This window comes from Melanaphis sacchari, unplaced genomic scaffold (genome assembly GCF_002803265.2).
Source record: "Melanaphis sacchari strain LSU unplaced genomic scaffold, SCAv2.0 Contig154_pilon_pilon, whole genome shotgun sequence".
Taxonomy (NCBI): Eukaryota; Metazoa; Arthropoda; class Insecta; order Hemiptera; family Aphididae; genus Melanaphis; species Melanaphis sacchari.
Window position 1 is genome coordinate 215,561 of NW_020270685.1, and position 20,776 is coordinate 236,336.

General features: G+C 28.8%; 1 protein-coding gene across 1 annotated transcript; it reads left to right on the forward strand.

Annotated features, from left to right (window-relative positions):
* Positions 1-5,346: 5,346 nt before the first annotated feature.
* On the forward strand, positions 5,347-19,270 carry LOC112592057. The gene is made up of 3 exons (XM_025336029.1): positions 5,347-5,641; positions 12,936-13,169; positions 18,596-19,270. Exons 2-3 carry the CDS (start codon positions 12,971-12,973, stop codon positions 18,952-18,954), a joined length of 558 nt encoding a protein of 185 aa, XP_025191814.1. The 5' UTR covers positions 5,347-5,641; positions 12,936-12,970; the 3' UTR covers positions 18,955-19,270.
* The last annotated feature ends 1,506 nt before the right edge of the window (positions 19,271-20,776 follow it).

Below are 20,776 nucleotides of genomic sequence, written 5' to 3' on the forward strand. Positions count from 1 at the left end.
AATATAATGTGTTCAAAAAACAATTTTTACGTGTGTTTTAATAAATTAATTGCGAAAAAACCAGAATTCGATTTATTTGTCTTAAAAAAATATTTTGAAATAATATTAAAAATTAAAAACGTGAAATCAAACCGAAAAAAAAAACTAGCTCAATTGAGTACTATGAGCTAGGCAATAAAGAAGGAACTATAAATCAACATTAAACTATATCTCAATTTAATATTTATCCTGAGCCATTCATTAAAGTAAGTAGGTGTAAAATATAAAAAAAATCGTTACGAGAAATAACTAAAAATATAATATCATTGTTAGGTGGTCAAGGTTATCAATGTTGTGCATGTATATTAAATTGCAAAACAAATAAATGCAAATGCAGAGCGTCTGGAATTTTATGCAATTTTAAATATCATCAAAGTTTACTTTGTTTTGAATAAATAAATAAAACATGTTGTTTAATAAATAGAATCAATTATATCTAATAAAATAAATGTTGTATCAAGTAAAAATAAATTAAAACTTGCATCAAATATATTTTAATAATTAATTGTTAACTTAAGTTAATTAATTTTATTGAAATAAATATATACTATAAATGTATTAATAATATTTTACATTAGCCATATCATGATAGCTAAAGTTACTTTAGCCGGTAATCTATACATAATCCATTTCCTAATAATTTGTATTCACAGCTTAAGTCCGAATCTAGCTCATGTGCAAATTATCCAGATAATATGAATATTATCCAATTTCGGACTTCCGTAACATACGTATTAAAACAAGCTGCACATTACATAACTAAATTATTATAATTCATTAAAAAATATATTGACCACAAATGTTTGAAGTGCACTTTGAATCGTGTTAAACTCGTCATCATAATAAATAGTTAAGTAATAAAATAAAATGGTAGTGAATAAATTCTATACTATAGACTCTATAGTACAAAATATAAAATATATATTACCTGTAAAGTAGTTGAGTGTAATACTATGATATGGAAAAAATAATTCTCTTGTGGACTTTTTTTTTTTAGATCTTCTTTAATATAACAAAAAATTTCAAAAAAAATGTTAACGGTTTTGAAAATAATTATAAATGAGAGGTATGATTCTTACATTTTATATCATCCTTATTCGTGTTTGTTGATGAAATCCGTTCATAGATGCAGATTTTTAAATTATTATAAATGCTAACTTATATTTTCAATTGAATGGTAAAAGAAAAATATTTTCATATAATATGTATCATGATTATTGATTATTAATTGGAGCAATAAATTTCTTTTGTTATGTAAATTACGTAAAGTTCATGTATGAGAAAAATAACCCCCGCGATTTTTGACTATAATAATGCTTTGCTAATTTAAACTTTAAACACATATAAATAAGACACTAGGTACCAATTTTATAAATGAACGATAAAATAAATCAAAACCTTACAAAAAACCTATGTTATAAATTATATATTATAATCTGGAAAAATTTATTTTTATTTGTAACAGTTAATTATTTTATGGTATGTAATATTACTAACTATAGTTTGAAAAATATATTTAATTATTTAATATTTCAATAACTATTCAAATTTATTATTTTATTTTTAATTCAAATATATACCTTATATAACCTACCCAATCAAACAATATTAAATATGTATAATTACAAAAAGATAAATATAAATACGTTTATTAGATAAAAAATATAATATAAACATCTTTCACTGTAAGAGTAATTATCAAATCAAACCATATATAATTATAAAATATATTGAATAACGAAGATTCAATAATGTAATCATAAGATATATAAATATAATATGGTAGAAATATATATCATAAATCATAATTATTAAATACTAACAATAATATAAAAATTGAACTAAATTAACTCACTGTAATATACAAAAAAAAAGAATCAATTTTGTCAAAAACTGATTTCATAAGAATTCCTGTTTTCCTAATCATTTTGAAAAGTACTAGGAATTTTTTACTTTTAACCCTTCTCCCTCAAAATTAAAAATAAATAAATACAAAAATACAAACTTCAATTTTCTAACAAAAATACTCTCAAAGTTAAAAGTCGAATTTTATGCAATTTTATTACTCCAACAAAAAAAAAAACAACACACTATATCAAATCAATGCATTCATCGCTCCTCTCAAGCTCGGTGTTCATAAACAAAAGTTCAAGATGGTAAAAATTTGTTGACACATCATACATTTGATGCACAGAAATTAATTGTTCAATTCTATATTTTAATATTGTATAAAATTAAAATATAAATCAATTAGTTTACTTACTTATTAAAGCCCCAGCATTAAAACTATGTTAGTTTTGTTAATTAAAAATGTTCTCATTTAAAAAACTTGTTTATAAAAAAAAAAACAACACACACACACATCAATATATAACCAATATAATCATAACGCAGAAACCAAAACTATTATAAATTATAATGCATATTGTGATATATGGTGTACATACAGGCTGTTTAGATATGGGTAGGGTATAGCAATCATTGTTTTTATAATCTGGATCTCTGACAAATATATATTATCATCAATTGTTTCGACGTAGTATTATAATATGTATCTGAGTATGATGTGAAATCTCTAAATACCAGACACTCTCGTTCACAGAAATTTTTTCCGGTATTCAGCAAGTTCAGCTTGTAGAAATTCTGTTGTTTGTTCGATTTATACAACTAATAAAACAATAGGTATTAAAATCACCGTTCCCCACGTTGCGTTAAATATTATATTGGATCTCGCCAAGTACGTTCTAAATCTACTCAAAGTCATAAACAGCTTCTTTTAAATTCTATTAAAAATAACTAACATTTTAATTATTTAAAGAACGTAATTTATCATGGATTTTCAATTTAAGTACCAATTAAATCAAATTTGCTCGTAGAAAGAAAAAACTTGATAACGCAAATATTTAAAAACTTAAAAATCACACATCATCTTAAATTGCATTATCCATCATTATTCATCACTTCTCTCAGAATAATACGTAAATATAACTACCTTACTACCTAAATTGTATTCAAGTGCATCTCACCTAAGTATGTAAAAATCATTAAATCGTGTTATGTGTAAAATAAAAGAAGTCGCCAACACTAAAATATAACAGACTGATTTACATTTTACACTAATTTAACAATTGTTTTTTTTTTTCAAAACCGTAAATTGTTTATTTTTTTATTTCAATTTTACATAGGTATACCTAGTTTTTAATTTAGTAATTTTTCAATAATCACTTTCACTCTAAACCACGGAACATGAAATTGTTTTTGTAATAATTATTATTTATTACTAGCTGCATTACACGGTGTTGCCACAGAGAATAAATATAATCGAAATAGACAACCAACTGTAATGAATATTATATTAAAATACTACGTAAAAACTAATATGCAACTTTTTTTTTTACGTATAACCAATTACAACAGTAAAAATAGACGAATATGCGGTTATAATTTAAGCATTATTGCAAACGGGTAAGGATCCCTAAAATAACTGGTTCAATCTATTATCTAAATCTTTCTTTAACCATCAAAATTGATCAAGTATTTTTGATTTTATAAGCTAGCTCAACTATATGTATTATATTTTATATAATAATATTTAATATAATAGATGTTACCGTGACCAGTATTACTTCCGTCCGGAATCCCGAATAATATGTGTGCAAAATTGGTACCAATTGGTCGAAAACTGCGAATTTTAATACGCATCATTTAGACGTAATCCGACTAATGATAATATACGTACAATAATAAATAACTATTATAATCGATTTATCGTTTATATCCGTTTTGCTTTAGTTGAAATATTTTCGACTATTTTTTTTTTTTTTTTTAAATCAATCGAGTATTTTTTTAGTACATTAACCTTAATCTAATATATATATTATATTTTTACATTTATAAAAAATTATAGTTATTATCCTTAAGAACAAAAAATAATACAGTAATAACAATTACGCCCAATCATATTAAATATTTAATTACCTGTAACCAATCGCAATCCTATAAACAGATAAAAAAATATTCGACTTACGTGAGCCGAAATAAAATTCATATGTAATCCACTCTACATACAACCTTATGAGTAGAAAAACGTATCTAAAAATCCGTCCTGAGTCTTTAGGAATCTATTGACATAACTTTTGTTTAAATCGGACCAGTAGTTTTTAAATCTATAGAGAACAATAAAAAAAAATAAAAAAGAAACGTTCATTTTTATACGCAGTAAAACCTCTTTATAACGACTTCCCTATAAGACAGAAATTCCCTTACAACTTAAAATAATAATAGTCTCGTTAACCTATATAATTTGTCCGTATATTTTAGTCTCTTTGTAACAAAAACGCCATTATAATGGAAAAACCACTTGTAGGTCCCCGAGCGAATCTATCATAAAGAGGTTTTATTGTACCTACATAATATATTAAAATGACGAAAAATCAACTTTGCATTATTTCCGGTATTTAGTTTAATTAGAAGTAAGAAATTTATATTAAATATAAATCGTAAACATTGATGTTTTTAAAAAGCTGTATTAAATAGATGTCGACATAATTATTTTTAAATCAGATTTACCTAGATATTATCAATTACCGTGAACACTAATTTTCATTCAAACAATGAATATAATAATATATATTATGTATCCTACCCAAAAACAAAGTCCTGGGTAATTACGCGACTGACGAATGACGGTACGATTGGTGTATATATGTGCAATAATAAAGGACATTAATTGAGGAAGGGCTCTGGTTCGTGTATAAAAATACTCATATGGTTTAACACAAAGTGTGTCATTTGATCTACTGCCGGTAAAAATATGATATATCGTAAAATACAATGATCTCCGAAATTAGTCTCAACTCTTCGCAATTACTTCGACGGTCTAATCCCCTCCCGCCACAAGTTTAAAACGCTTTTCGCGGCTATGATCGTACAGTGGACACATCTGACATAGTGGTTTTCGTATATCATTATTGATGTTACGATGAATATTATTACCGTTTAACGTTACTCGCGTACATGTCATAAGTATAGGTGCCTAATAGTAGTGATTTGCGATATTTGCGTCCTAGGCATGTCGGTGTCGACGCGTCTTCGGACGAACCGGTATAGTGTGTAATAATAATAATACGTACGAGGTACGGAGGACGGCCGTGACCGTGGTAGTGGTATTCGGCCGCGGTTGACGCGGGCGAACCGGTGCGTGAATTGTTTTTTTTTTTTTTTACTTTTCGCTTTTCACCGGCTTTCGCACTCTTCTACCGCCCCAAATTCGTCTGGTGGGAATCAATTAAATACCCGGCACCGGACTGTACCGGCAAACATTCGACCGGAGCATTTTGCTAACGCGTGCAGCACTCGCCCGACACGCAACGGTACAACACGTGCACGACGTCGCCGAGTCTCCTCGACAGATTTCCTACTGTGATTTTACGTATTAAATTGTTGTTAAACGAACAGGTCATCGTCCGTCCATTTGTCCGATCGACTTTTTTACGCGGCACGTCTTCCAGTTTATCGCGACTTTTGCGAATTTTGTTTTTCGTTCAATATCCATTGACTGCACGTCCACACACGCCATCGACGAATCCCAAGCCATACACAGGTACCTATAGAAATACTCAATGTTATGTTTCAGAACAGTAACATTAAAATTAATATAAATTATATTAATAGTTTAACAATATATGGTAATATAAATTGCCGCCGGACAGACGGCGACCACTCACAGCATCGCTTATGATACATCTTATACTCGTACATATAAGCGTGCACAGGGTTTGCAGTTAATAATAAAAAAAAAATTTAAACGCTCATACCGATGTTTTAAAAATATAAATAGTTACTATTATTATTATAACTGATACATAAGAAAATGTTTGGTTTTTCAACATTTTATTTTTTTTTTTTTTTGTACCTTGAAAAACAAACACACATATATCTACTTTAATTGAAAGGAATATAATTTCACAATTCTTATCACATAATTAAGCTGTAATTAACATCGATCGTACATACATAATTTGTATTTTTTATTTTTCTAAAAACTATTATTTTTAGACTATTTTCCATCTAAAATTATCTTCCAGATGGTATGCATTTGCACTGCATTCTACATACCCCGTGCGCACGCTTATGCTCGTAGATATGGTAGTTATTGAAACGGTATGTGGTACGGTTCATCCATATTACAAAAGCCTTCCCTAGAAGTCTAAAAATGTATTTTGGTTTAAGGAAGGCTTTAGTTTTTTGTTAAAACCCGACTTCAGATTTTAGACAGTTTGTGAATTTGTGATTAAGAACTACATGAATTTAATCCACCAACAAAATATCACTAGTAAAACATCGCGTGACTAAAATATCGCAACTTAAATATCGCGAAACCAATATATCGCATTGATTAAATATCACCAGAATGAAATATAGCGGTAATTTAATTATAAATAAAAAGTATTGATTATTTATTGATATTTTCTAATAGTTATTAGTTATAAATAATGATTATGATAATCTGTAACTACTATTTTCAAATTCGCTGTAAAATTGTTCTATACATTATTTTTTACTACACCTATCTATATTTCTATTATTTTTCGAACTATTTAACCAATTTAACAATTTAATGAATAAAACTTTAAATTTCAATTTATTAAGTATAGCGTTATGTAGTCACCAAAGTTTTAATCAATTATATATTATATTATTGATAATATTGAAAAAAAATTAAGGAAAAATAAATTGATAATATTAATGTTTGAATTTTTGGTACCATAATATGTATAGTTATTTAAATAATTATATGATATATACAGCATAATAATTCGCAATATCTATAGATTTAAATTTTTAATATCATGATATGTTATTCCGAAATTTTTGTTTTAAAATGTTAAAATATATACAATCTACACAATTAATTTTGTAATAAGTTAATTAATTAATAATGTGGCGTAAATGTGGAGATGTAAAAGTGCCATCCATAATTTTTCAGCAGAAAAAAATAAAAAATAATGTCAAATTTAAACGTAATGAAAAAGTATTAAATTTCCCTAAACTTTAAAATATCCATAAAAAACTAATGAAGATAGGATACTAAATAATACACTTTATTTACAAAATTATATCAGTATAAAATTGCACTTTGTTTATTCTATTAAAATATATAAGCACACTTAATTAATTTTCATTAATAAATGATAAGCCAAATTTAAATTTTAACAAATTTGAATCATGTAACTATGAGAGTACCTAAACATATTAATGTATTATATCTATAAATAATTCAAAGAAATATTATATGTCAGTTTTATATGATAATATTGAATTAATTCTTGATTTTTTAACAATCCTTCTTATGTTTAGTATCTACTTAAATATATCAACAAAACAATTTTTAATATTAATTATGTTTATCATACTATATTTATTTATACCTTTATTCCTTTATATTATTATAGGTAGAATTATTAACTATTTACAATAGATACAATATATTTCTGTTTCAACAATTTTTTTTATTGATTTATTTATAAATTTTTACACAAAAACTAATTGAATCTACTAATATCAAACATTTCATTACAAATATCAATTATCAATACAAATATTAAAATTTGAATAACGATAAACGATAACCTACTTTTTTTTTTGCCTTACAATATAACTTCTGGAAAATATCACATTTTCTACTGATAAATATATAAATTCAGATATTTAATGGATCCGATATTTTTCTAACTAAATTATAGGTAAACGAAAATGTTATTAGGTTAGCGAAACAAATAAATAATGACCACTTACAAATAAAGACTGAAAATTCAAAAAAAAAAAAAAAGTTTGTAAACTATTATTATTCAGACACGATTCATTTTCGAAATTCAATCTTTAAATTAGAAAAATATTTTATCAACAAAACATCATAAACAAACTAATTTTATTAAATACATATAAAAACCAAAATAAGTAATTTCGCATTAATTGTAATTAGATACCATTTATTATTCTCCCCCCTCTCCAAAAAAAAAAAATATAGTAAATTATTTTAAGATACGATATGTATTAATAACCAATAAGTATACAATGAGAATAAATATACTCGTAATCTAATATTTTAATTAAAAATGTAAACAAAAAACTGTAAGGTCAGAAAAAACATTTATTCTAACAAATAAAATCATAAAATCAAAGTATCGCACATATATTTAGGTACTTATATAATTTTATCAAATCAATAAAATATTGTATATATTTAAAAATCTAAAAAGAATTTATCACTATCCATGACACTTGTACTTTTGAATTTACAATACTGTTAAATTAAAACTGTTATTTTATTCTACAAATGTAAATTTCATTATATACCCTATAGTATAATAATATACTATACAACAATAGCAGTTTGAATATGACTTTTTGAAGATGATTAGTTATACAAATAGAGGATATAGAGGATTACCAAGAAAATAACAACCATAAAAACTAAAAAGTATACAATTTTATTGTTGTATAACATAACATAGTTAATAATATATTACGGACATTAAAGAACGTAAGTGCTGTCCAGCGACGATGACTGATAGTCAAAAACTTATATTTTAACTTATTAGCTTATATTTTTAAAGTCATTGTAAATTGTTTTCATTTTTTATAAATAAAAAAATATTCTCAGAAAAATACTAATCGTAAAAATTTAAAAATGTTTTAAAAACTTGTTATACGTCGTTCAAAAATATTATAGTCATTTAATTTATTGTAAACGACAATAAATAATATCAAATGTATAGTGTACATGCGAAGAATGTATTTTATTTCGGGGCTAATGTTATTACACTACGTATACAATGATTTGTCCATAGTATGTCTGATGAGTTGAAATATAAATAAGTTTTTTTTAGATACATATTTTTTTAAATGTACAAAATGCCGATGACATATTTAATCAACCATAGCAAACTAGTGTTCACGTGTCTCTTCCTTAAATCATTGTCAAACTCAGTTAATATATATATATATATATATATATATATATTCTCGAAGATATATGGTCTTATGTGTTTTACTACGTGGAATTTCAATGAATATAACTGGAAACGTGGATTTCACGCTTAATGGAAACACTTATTTTATTAGGTTTATTCAGAATCTCATTTTATAAGATTTATTAGGAATTACTGAGTGTATAGGTTCTCTCATTTTTACGAAACTATAGATCGATAACACTATTAATATTATTATAATAATACAATTAATTGTTCATGTCTCGAATCATAATTGTTTAATAACAATTTCGAATTGAATAAAATTATTCTTCGAATGTTTGATTACTTTTTCATAAGTAAATTGACGTTGAGAAGTAGTTCTCGGCTTAACAAGACTTATGTGATGAAAAAGAATACTATATAAGTCTGTGTACCACCACTCCTTTATTAGCTGTTGCTTGAGTATTAAACTCGTCTCTAACGGAGCTCGAATATTTACCCTTGGGATCAAACTTTTATGTCTCTCGAGTTTTGACAGTTATAATTCGATAAAAATAATAATACGAACTCTTCAAAAAAGCTGCTCAAATCATAGATTTTCATCACAGTACAAAAAAATGCTAACAAAATAACACGAGTAGAGTGTGTTTTTCTTTTTTCTTTTACGTTGAGTAATCTAAAAGGACATTCATGACTTTTTAAAAACGATTTTTTTTTTTTAATAGTAGGTATAAAGAAATTGACTGTCCATCGATAGAAAATGTGATAATCGGTGTAACAACATATTAAACTGTTCTTTCATTTGAATCCTACATCAATTATTTCAATTTCAGAACTGTAAATCATTTTGGTCTAATCGAAGACACTTCTAAAAAAATAATAAGTATATAATAACTACTACTACTCATATATCATAAAATATGACATTTATATTAGGTATAGGCAGAGGTATATCTATCTGTGTTGCAAACCACGAAAAAACAAAAAAATTTAAATCATGTGTTATTTTTAGCACTATCTTACATAGGTTATTTAGCTAAATGCAAATCAAGAACTTTTAATATATTATACAATATTTACACAAATAATTGAATGAATTTGAAAAAAATATATAGAAAAAATGAATTTGAACGTCAACAAAGTAGTCTGCGCTTATAATTTAGTTGTGATAATTAAAATATATGTTTATGTGTGTGTGTTATGCCGTAACACTGTCACTGTGTACCGTTTATGCTGTAAACGTCATGTTCTGCAATTGTTATGATTTCGAGTTCAATACTGAATGACCTGGTTTATAATATGTATAGACCACTCGATTGTAAATTACTAGTTTATCAGAAATTCTAAAAAATACGTCTTTGTCACTCATTAAACAGCTATTCAAAGCATACGTCATAACAATAATAATATTGCTATAAATACATTGATCGCAGTATAAAACTAAACTATTCTTATAGGTGCCTACAAAATAAATATATAATAAATCGAATCCGTTGGCACACATACGTATGTAGACGAATAATTATATGATATGTGTATGACCTACGTATAATAAATATTAATTTGTGAAATTTCGTACGATGAATATTATATATGTGTGTGTGTGTGTGTGTGTGTGTGTGTGTGACTTTGCGCGTATCGGAAACGTTTCGACTCGCCACCAAAATACATCGGTGGTCGTCGGTCGATTTGAAATTTTTAAATCGTCACAAAAGTCGCGTGAAAATAACGATTAGAACCGCTCGTCGAATGTTAATAATAATCATATTTGTTGCCACAGCTCGTGGCGAATCACCGTCATCATTATTAATGGATGTGTAGGCAGTAGTTAAAAGCGGACACGGTCTATCAACAAAACACTGTGTTGATGTATTCCAAAGTGGCGTGATATATTGACAATTCGGTTTCCGACTAGAACGCGACCGGAATGACGTTTAAGGCTTAAAATCATTATTGCCACCGCACCGGGAGTTTCGATTAAAGAAACAATAATTAACGGACACAATGGGTACCTACGTTATTAGAAATCCGATCGTCGCGCACATGCATATTAAACAGTCGAAATGCGTTCACATGTATTTACTATTTGATTGTCAGCGATGGGTACCAAATACCTATTACCTATGTATGTTATAATAATATATACGGTGAGAGTATCGGGTGCCAGCCACGAATCTCTGTTGTTCACGACCGTCACATTGTGGTTTCATTGCGACTGGACACCCGCATGATATTAGACGCCGTCGATTACAATAGAATTCTGTCGAAAACGTATACACACACAATCATATAAGTAGAACTCCACTCCCGAGTTTGGATCTCACGATTGTCGTTCGATCCGAAGACAAACGACAATCATTATGCAAACTAGGACGATCCTCGAAATTAAGCCCACACGGATGCACACGATATGATTAAAATTTAAAAGTAAATCAACGTTCATAATATTAACTGCTCGGGCATGATCATCCGGTCGTGAATAATATATTAATATAAAAATGTGTTGAAAACGACCGATTACTTCATAAGTGGTATATGAATTTATTAATTTATGTGTTAAGAATTTAAAATATGCAAAAACATACACACAATGAGCTCTTTTATGCACAAAAAGAAAAAAGAAAAGAAATTGAGTGAAATCTATTAGATTAGTACCTAATACCTTTTACGAGTTGCAGAATTAGCTACATGAAAGTACGTTACCATATCCAGTCAATATTCATATTCCGGATATCCGGATCATTTTTGGATGTATAGACTATTTAAAACACAAAAATCCCAATTATAATCAACCTATAACAGAAACAGTTTCTACGACATTCATTTTTGAATAAAATATAAGATAACTATAGTCACACAGTTTTGTAAAAGTATCTACTCAGAATAGCTTGACAAATCCAAGTGCAGACAGGTTTATCGATAATGCCTTAGTCTGTCAGTAACTATCAACAAATGCGTTTAGTATATGGATTGGATATAAAATATTCCAATGAATTATTAAGTTATAGATTTTAGTTCTTCACTCCATATTTATTATTAACTATACAAACTATTTAAAAAAAATAATAAACAAAAACATTATTTGACAAATTATCGATAAAATGGACACGATCGTACCTCAATAAAATATATAGGTACCTATTGTATTAATATATTTAAAATAATATTCAAGTACTAACCTGCCTAATATTATTTATTTTTATGACTTAAATATTCATAAAAATGTAGAGTATCCACGAAAGTTAGATTTAGAAAATTGATAAGTATAAGAGTGTACGACATTCAAAATATATTTTAATCAATTTTATCTTAAATTATTAAAAATATATTTGACTAAATAATTTACTTTTCGTATTCTCTGTATAACTTTAGTATTATACATGCATTAATTTCTAATATAATATAATACATATTGTTTATCGAATTATTCTAATAATTTAGAAAATTAAAATACTATATTTACAGTAGTAGCGATTATTATTCATTTATTGGTGTTTAAAACATATCTTTAATCCGATATTTTATAATATTTACACTATTTGTTGTTGATAAAAAAACATGATGTTATGTAGTTGACCTGCTGATATACGCATATTATTGACGTGTAATCCGATACACGTTCCAATCCCACCATGCATGACATTGTTTTTAGACTATTGCTATAAAATATTAAACATATATGATATAACCTATAGACCAATAGACTTTGGGTTTGGAACTTTAAGCTTTTTCTGCTTGATTTTTTTTCACTGAGCTTACGATTCGATCAATTTCTAGTACTTATTTGCATGTATATTTATTTTTTAACATATTAAAGTATGCGCGCTGATTGCGCTGAATCTATACCAATTGTGAATCACTAGAAATTATACGATTGAATATTATTGTAATTTGTTTGTATTGTTTTTTTGTTTTTCATAGATTTTTAAGTCATCAACAAAAACAAGACATACACAATGAACAAGTTACTATCAATAATTGTCGTCTTGTCGGCTGTAGCTATTTGCTCGTGCCATGGTATTTTAGAACGTAGGAGCATCAGATCAACAGCATCTGAGGTTGCTGACAACTTAGACCCGATCACTGTTGACACCATCGCACCCCGAGATTCAGCAACCGCAGATACCGCAGATACCTCTGATATTTTTCATACAGGTAATATTATTGTATCTATAGCACTGTTGCAGGCCTCTGATCGTTTTAGACGCTAATTGTTTGCATTTATCTAGTTTTACGCAAACTTACCCATAACAGTTCCCGAACAAATGTATTCGATAAATAAGCCACGGATTGACACGTCTAATCATAACTATCGTTTTTTTTTATTATTATTTATTATTTGTATTGCTTTTTAATAACCAAATATTACTTATATATTGTGGTGTACACGAGTGTGTCCGAACAGTTATTAAATATTTGATAGAGACTTCAAGTTTCGAGTGGAAAAGATGTTACTGGCTAATGAGTATTAGTATTATTAGTATAGTAGTATTACAGATCATATAATACGAGTAACTGTAACGTTCTAGATTATACTAATTAATATACCATTATTTTATTGAAAAATAATAAAAAAATTCTTATACTCGGCAATACGTACTTAGTAGTCGTCTATGTTTATCACAATTATATAAAATGCAAACATTGGTTGTGTTTAATTTGTAAACCTCAGTTTATTAGAACTGAAAATTCAAATAAATCGAATAATCTCTAGAACAGTTTAGTTTGTTTTAGATATAGTGTTTACTTAAACGTTTGTATCTTTAGATTTTTTTTCCAACACACATCATTATTATACTATTCTTTGCCGTCTGTGGTCATGCACCGTAAAATGTGAGCCTTGAAATACTAACTCGTGATAATTATCCGAATTTCCCGTAGTATCACATAATTTTCTATGTAATAACGTTATACGCACTGAATTTTTATAATGATGACTTAATGTATATAAGATAAAGGTATATAAATCACTCGGCAATTACGAATTTGAATTCATTATAAAAATACATCATTTTTTCTACATCTGTATAACCAAAAACATTATACGACCTTATTTTTTGACCTTATTATTTAGTACTTACTATGATTATCTAACAAAGTAGAGTTCCTAACATACATTAAACATGTAGGTAAATAGTGTTTTTCTTCTTTTTGAATTACAACAGTATACCTACGCCGTAGGTACCTGCGTACGACGTACTTATTTAAACATACAAATTAATGTTAAAAACATTCTCAGACACTCGATCGGATTTATTAATCGAGATCATTTCACCGCGCATTAAACTATAATATTATATTGTATAGGTTCTCTTACTACAACTTATTCATTTGCCTTACTCGTATGTGATGTATATACGTACTGCGTAAACCTATACTTACCGCCGGGTTAGTCCCGAACCGTTATTAAAGTTCACATTTGGTGCTCCTATTTCTATAACCGTTGATTATAAATTAAAATAAACAGTACATTCAACGGTATGTAGAAGAAATAATAGTTTTGTTATAACTTACATTGTTATTTGTATAATCTGCAATGAACTAGGAAATAAAAACAAATATAAAAAAGTAAAAAAAAAAGCAGAACAAAATAAAGAAACATGACAAAAGCAAGAATAAATTAATTTCAATTTTATTTAGGAAAAAATATATCTTTTCTTTATTTGAAAAAAATGTAATGATAAAAAGGTTTATTATTTTTAAATATAATTTAACTGTTATTATAATATATTATGATGTTATCTGATGACATACGATAAGTAAACAAAAATTCAAAAAAGTTGTATTTGCTACTTTTCTTTCTACCAATCATACAATGTTGACAAAACACAAATTTAGTATAGAAATAAAGTCTTAAAATTCACCTTTACATTTTAAAGTGTAGCATTCCAAGCTAGAAAAATATAGTATCAAGAGAGTAATGCAAATAATCTAATATGCGGTTTTCTAAAAAACCGCATTCAATTAACAAGTAAAAGTAAATGATAGTTAAAGTGATTATCTGATTTCTAATCATGGGATACCATTAGGTACTCTATTTTGAGCCCTCTTCTTTTTATTGTATATATCAATGACTTATTGCATTGTATTATAAATTGTAATTAATCTATTTTCTGTTTTGCTGATGATACATCAATTATTATTGATGACATGAATAAAAATCATATTTACAAAAATATACTCATGTACTAAGTACCTATCATCAAAGCATAGTTTGATAATTACCTTCTAGAATTAAATTTAACCAAAGCTTGCTTTATAAACTTTACCATAAATTAATTGTCATTCAATAAAAATAATTATCCTAAGAGGCACCATAAAAAATTGTAATTTAAATACAATAACTACTATACGTTACGTATAGTGGTAATAAGTGTAATATTGCACTTCTATTTCTTCAGTTCAGAAAGTAAAATATTAAGGTATTACTATAGATACTAACCAAATCTATGCAAATTACCATAAACTTATAAATCAATAATTTCTTTTATATATATATATATATATATTTTTAATAATATTCTTCAAATAATGATTCCAATTTCGGTAAATTACTCAGCGTCGCAATAATTTTTGTTATTTTATTATTAAGTCGGAAATAATGTTTATCACAAAATGTCCATCAAATATATTGTTTGGTGCATTTTAAATGATTTTCTCGGTAATATACGTGTGATTAACACAATCACGTTACGAGAGTTACCTACTTAATAAATTGTTTCTTATAAAATTATTCATCCGTTTTAAAATAATTAATTAAATGTAAAGAAATTATTTATATTTATGATATTTCACAATAATTATGATAATAGTAGATTTATACATTTATTATATACTACCTAAAATATTTGTGACATAGTTATAAGTTTATTGCATAAATCATAAAATCATAACAAATTTGATTAAACCTACATTGTGCACATTGTATTCCGGGGATTTTTTCATAGATATATGCGATCTAAAAATATGTAATACAATGATCGTCTAAATGTATTTCACACTTTAAGACTTGTAAAAAATTGTGTTTCCATATTAAAGGACAATATTGATACTAATTTAAAAAATTTCGAAAAAAGCTCACGTACAAAGTCACAACACAAACATTATTCGAACACAAACGCCAAAAATCAAGACACTAAAGCTGGTTTATACGATGCATGTTAATAAGTAAATAGGTAAAGTTCTCTCGTGTAAGCCCAACTTAAAGGTAGACAAGGAAAGTAATTCAAAAATCAAAACGAGTAAAACATCAACTAAACTAATTTACTTGCGGGAGTATAGCTGATGAGGGTTGCGTAGGCAAGCACAGAACATAGTTATTATTCTTTAGCGCTGGTAAGTAGTTTCGTGAACGTACAATGAAAAATATTACTAGAAAAATAAATTAATGGGAATTATTTTTCTTTATAGCGACAGGTACCAGTTTGCAAACAGGTGAAGCAAATCTGCTCCCCCCTCCCCATAAAAGCTCGTGTTAAACTCAAAAAGTGTCCGTTCTGATTATTCTGTGCCATTGTTATACCACTTATACCTAAATTATAGTAGTCAGTTAATATATATATAGTACTTACTGTAATCTGTATTATAACGTGTACTGATGTACAATTATAGTAGTTAGGTATGTAAATAGTCAATAATTACTTAATTTAACAATCTATAATGTGACATGTGACATGTTTAATTGTCCATAATATAATACATAGATCACGAGATAAATTTAAATTGCACGTACTAATTACATAACATACAAAGTAGATTTATACACAATAGACATGAAATAATATACATACGGATACGAATATAATTGTCGTGGAATACTTTTCTAGATAGGTACAACTTACTATATACCTACATTTAGTCCAGTGGTGGGGCCAACTACTTTTTTTTCACGTATGAGATCCAACACAAAATCACCACAACTCTATGCCGACCACTACAGCGTGCCCCCGTCTTTAACGATCTTAAACCGTTTGTTTTTTTTTTTTTTTTTTAATTCTAATCATTAATAATATCGTGGTATTGTTGGGATGTATCACTTATTTCGTTTCTATATTTTATTCGCATATCCCAGTTGCCTCGACGCTGTAATGTTGTACACGCCCTCTTCCGATTGAGAGAGATGGACGAACCGTTCATCTCGTTCACTCTTGTATAAGCCATACATCGTTGCCACTGCAGCGTAATGAGAGTACCATACAACGAATTGTCATCACAAAAATGTAACATCACGTGCCTTTAATATAATACGTGCATATTGATTGTTACGAGCGAGAAAAAGAGCGAATTAGAGTGGTAGGAGAAGAGCGTTTGAGAACCCTTTGCAGGATTCGATATTCCTAGACGACCCCCTCCCCTATCCTTAACTACGATCGCGACCTGCGGTAATAACATAACGCGTATAGATATTATTATATTAATCACTGTAAGGCTGGGATTTTAATGCCCGAAAAAATCTCAAAAAATGCCCTTAAAAAATTCAAAAATGACTTAAAAACACAAAAAATGCATTTAAATTATATTTATTATACATTAAAAATTTGAAATGTAGTATATTTTTTTTTATTTTTTTTTTATTTTTTTTATCGTATTATTCGTTGTTACTTGTTTAGTCTGTTATAATTCTATTTTCTTAATCGTTCATTCTAAAATAATAATTCAAAAAAAAAAAATTGTTATCGACAATAACTTGTCGTGCTATATAATAATGAATAATAATTCATACCGTCAAAAGTTTGCCGAAAGTCATCTCTTGTTAATCGCAACAGTTTTCGTTCATTTTATGAACAAATTGTGAAAAATGCTCAAAAAACTAAAAAAAATACCCTAAAAATGCATTTAAGGTAAATTTTATCAAAAAATATAACAAAAAAATTAGGTACTTTAAAACAATCACTATCACCCAAAACACATTTTATATATTCTTACGGACCAACATTTCAAAACATTAGAAAAATCCCAACTCTATATTTAATCAACAATAATTATATTATATAGGTATACTATCGCGCGCCACAACACTATATATATAGTGGATAGCCAAACTTTTTTTGGCCGAGATCTTCTAAAAATATACTTCACCTTTGAGGCGATCGACTTCGATAAAAAAGTTTATTTTAATATCAAATTACTATTCCACCATAATTAATTTTCGTGTGCATAGCCTAAAATAAATTCTAACACGATTGACTTTGAAATCGTTTGCGATCGACTGTTTGACCGCCCCCGATATATACGAGTATAACACGGGTGGCCTACTTGCGGCTCGCGTCTTGTTTATGAAATCAAAATTTACCTGATATTATTATGAATTTTAATTTTTTAGGCTGTAGTAGATCGTAAAAAAAATATCAAATCGTGTAAAACGTGTCTATAAATGTTTTGGCTCTTGGTATCGTATATGTCGTATTTGTCCAAGTGGCCCGCGAACAGTATTCTGCATGTTGGCCACCCCTGCTATATAATATCTTACGCCTTACGAGTACCTACCTATATTATAATACAATATGATATATTGTAATCGACACCTATTCGATATTATTCCATAATAATTAATAACGCCCCGAACCGCGTGTTGCTTTCAGCTGCCAGGGTCAAGAGGGGCGGTAACAAGAACAAGATGGAGGCCATGCACGTGGGCTTGAGCTACGTGAAAATGATGCTCAACACCCTGATGGCCGTCATCGGGCACGTGTTCGCGTTCAAGAGCGTCGGGCTGAGCCTGATCAGCGTGCTCATACAGATCGCGCAGTTCGTCATGACGCTGAAGAAGAACCGGGAGAGCCAGCCGCCGTCGTACAAGATCGTCGAGACGCCGTGGCACACGTCGCCCACCGAGTCGTACGGAGCTTACGGTTCGTACGCCGGTCACGCCAAGTCGGCCGGGGCGGCGGTCGACTACTCGCCGTACGCCGCACCGGCGCCGGCGAGGAGGCGCCGGTAATGACGGGCGCGGCTGCACACGGTAGGATAACGCAATCGTTTCGCGGCGGCAGGAGTGTGCGGGGCCGACATCGACACGTCGCGGCGTACCGCCTATATGCGGAACAAACGACGGCGGCGACGGCGACGACGACAGACCTCCGTCGCCGCCAAATGCCACCTCCACACGTCGTCATCACGTCGTGTTACCGCGGAACACAACATTTTAGCCATTTTTAATTATTATTATTATCATCATCATCATTACCCGTAATATAATAATATGTATATGTATTTTATTTATAACGCGCAACGCCCACGTGCTTGCGTGTACACACACGAATAAATTATTTATTATAATAATTATTATTATTGTTATTTTTATTACCTGACTAGTAATTATTATTACGATTCGTTTGACGCGCGGCAGTCTGCACACCGCAGCAAACTTTACCTGCTGTATCTACATGGTATACGTCATATAACTGGTACCTATGCATATATATGGCGCCGAAGTCGACCGCGCTAGACATGAAATGATCAGTGGTCGAATTGGGAAAAATTAAGTAGAGGAGCTCAATCCGACTGTTTAAAATTTGCGTTCCAAACGCAAAATAATTTAATAAAGACCCACAGGGAGGGGGCTTTATAGGCCCTCAATCATCACTAGACTTTTTTGAATAATCTATACATTTCTATTTTACAAATACTTGCAAATTAATATTGATAAACACGTGAATTTATTTTTACCCAAATATTCAACTATTACAATAATTAATCGTCACTTTACGCAATAATTGTATAACACAATGAAACTATATCCGGAAAAATAAACTAAGAACTATAACATGTACTCATTACATTTTTCAACAAATTTTAATTACAATAATTGTACATTAAAACCATATTCGATGAAAAATGAATATGGGCATTAGATTACGCCATCCCTCCCTTCCCGTTCCATTAAGAAATCATAGCTGGGATACGCAAATGACAAAATAAAACAGTAAAGAAGTTCCGCACCCACCTTCCGATTCGAGCTCTGAATATAATACAATAATCACGTTGTTGTTTCTTTAATGTCTGCAATGACTAATTATTTGATTTTGCGCATCCGGAAATCGAATTGTCTACGTCGACGCGCGTTATTATTGTTGAATAATATTGAATAATATTGTCTCGTAAAACCCGTGCACCGCAGTTGTAGTGCAGCTCGGCGAATAACGCGTGCTGCAGCGTACACGTAAGTAGGTAGATAGATAGACACATTAACGTCATTAGTGCAATCACCGAGCGCGTGTGAGGTAGATATCTACGTATATAATATTAGCAAATACGCGTACCTACAGAATTGTGCGCCAGCCCCGTATGGTATAACGAGCTCGGATCGTTATACGTTGAAAACCTTCGTGTTTTATGCAAATCTTTAAATACATTACAGCGGTGCGTTATGATGACGGTGTAGGTATACCTGATACAATATTAATGTCGTATACGTTTTCAAATTCTGTCGTTTCCGATCATATATATATATATATAATATAATATAATATATATTATACAATGTATGAGGAATTGCGGAGAACAGTGAACACCGCCGAATAGAATATTTAGACAAAGTATTCGAGACGACCCATTTTAAGCGTACACGTGGATCGTTATTTTGAACAGTTCAGACTTTTTGAAAATATTTTTATTTATTTTTTTTATGTCAATTTACCTACGTTTTTAATTTCTAATTCTTAAACTAAATATATTTTTTAGAGTAAGTATACAGCTAAATAATACATACTTCGATACATAAAAGTAAAAATCGAAAAATTAAAAATATGATTTTTCATTCC

Coding starts and splice junctions, on each gene's coding strand:
- LOC112592057 (XM_025336029.1), top strand. CDS start 12,971: ATGAACAAGTTACTATCAATAATTGTCGTCTTGTCGGCTGTAGCTATT. Junction 13,170..18,595: donor CTCTGATATTTTTCATACAG/GTAATATTATTG, acceptor TGTTGCTTTCAG/CTGCCAGGGTCAAGAGGGGC.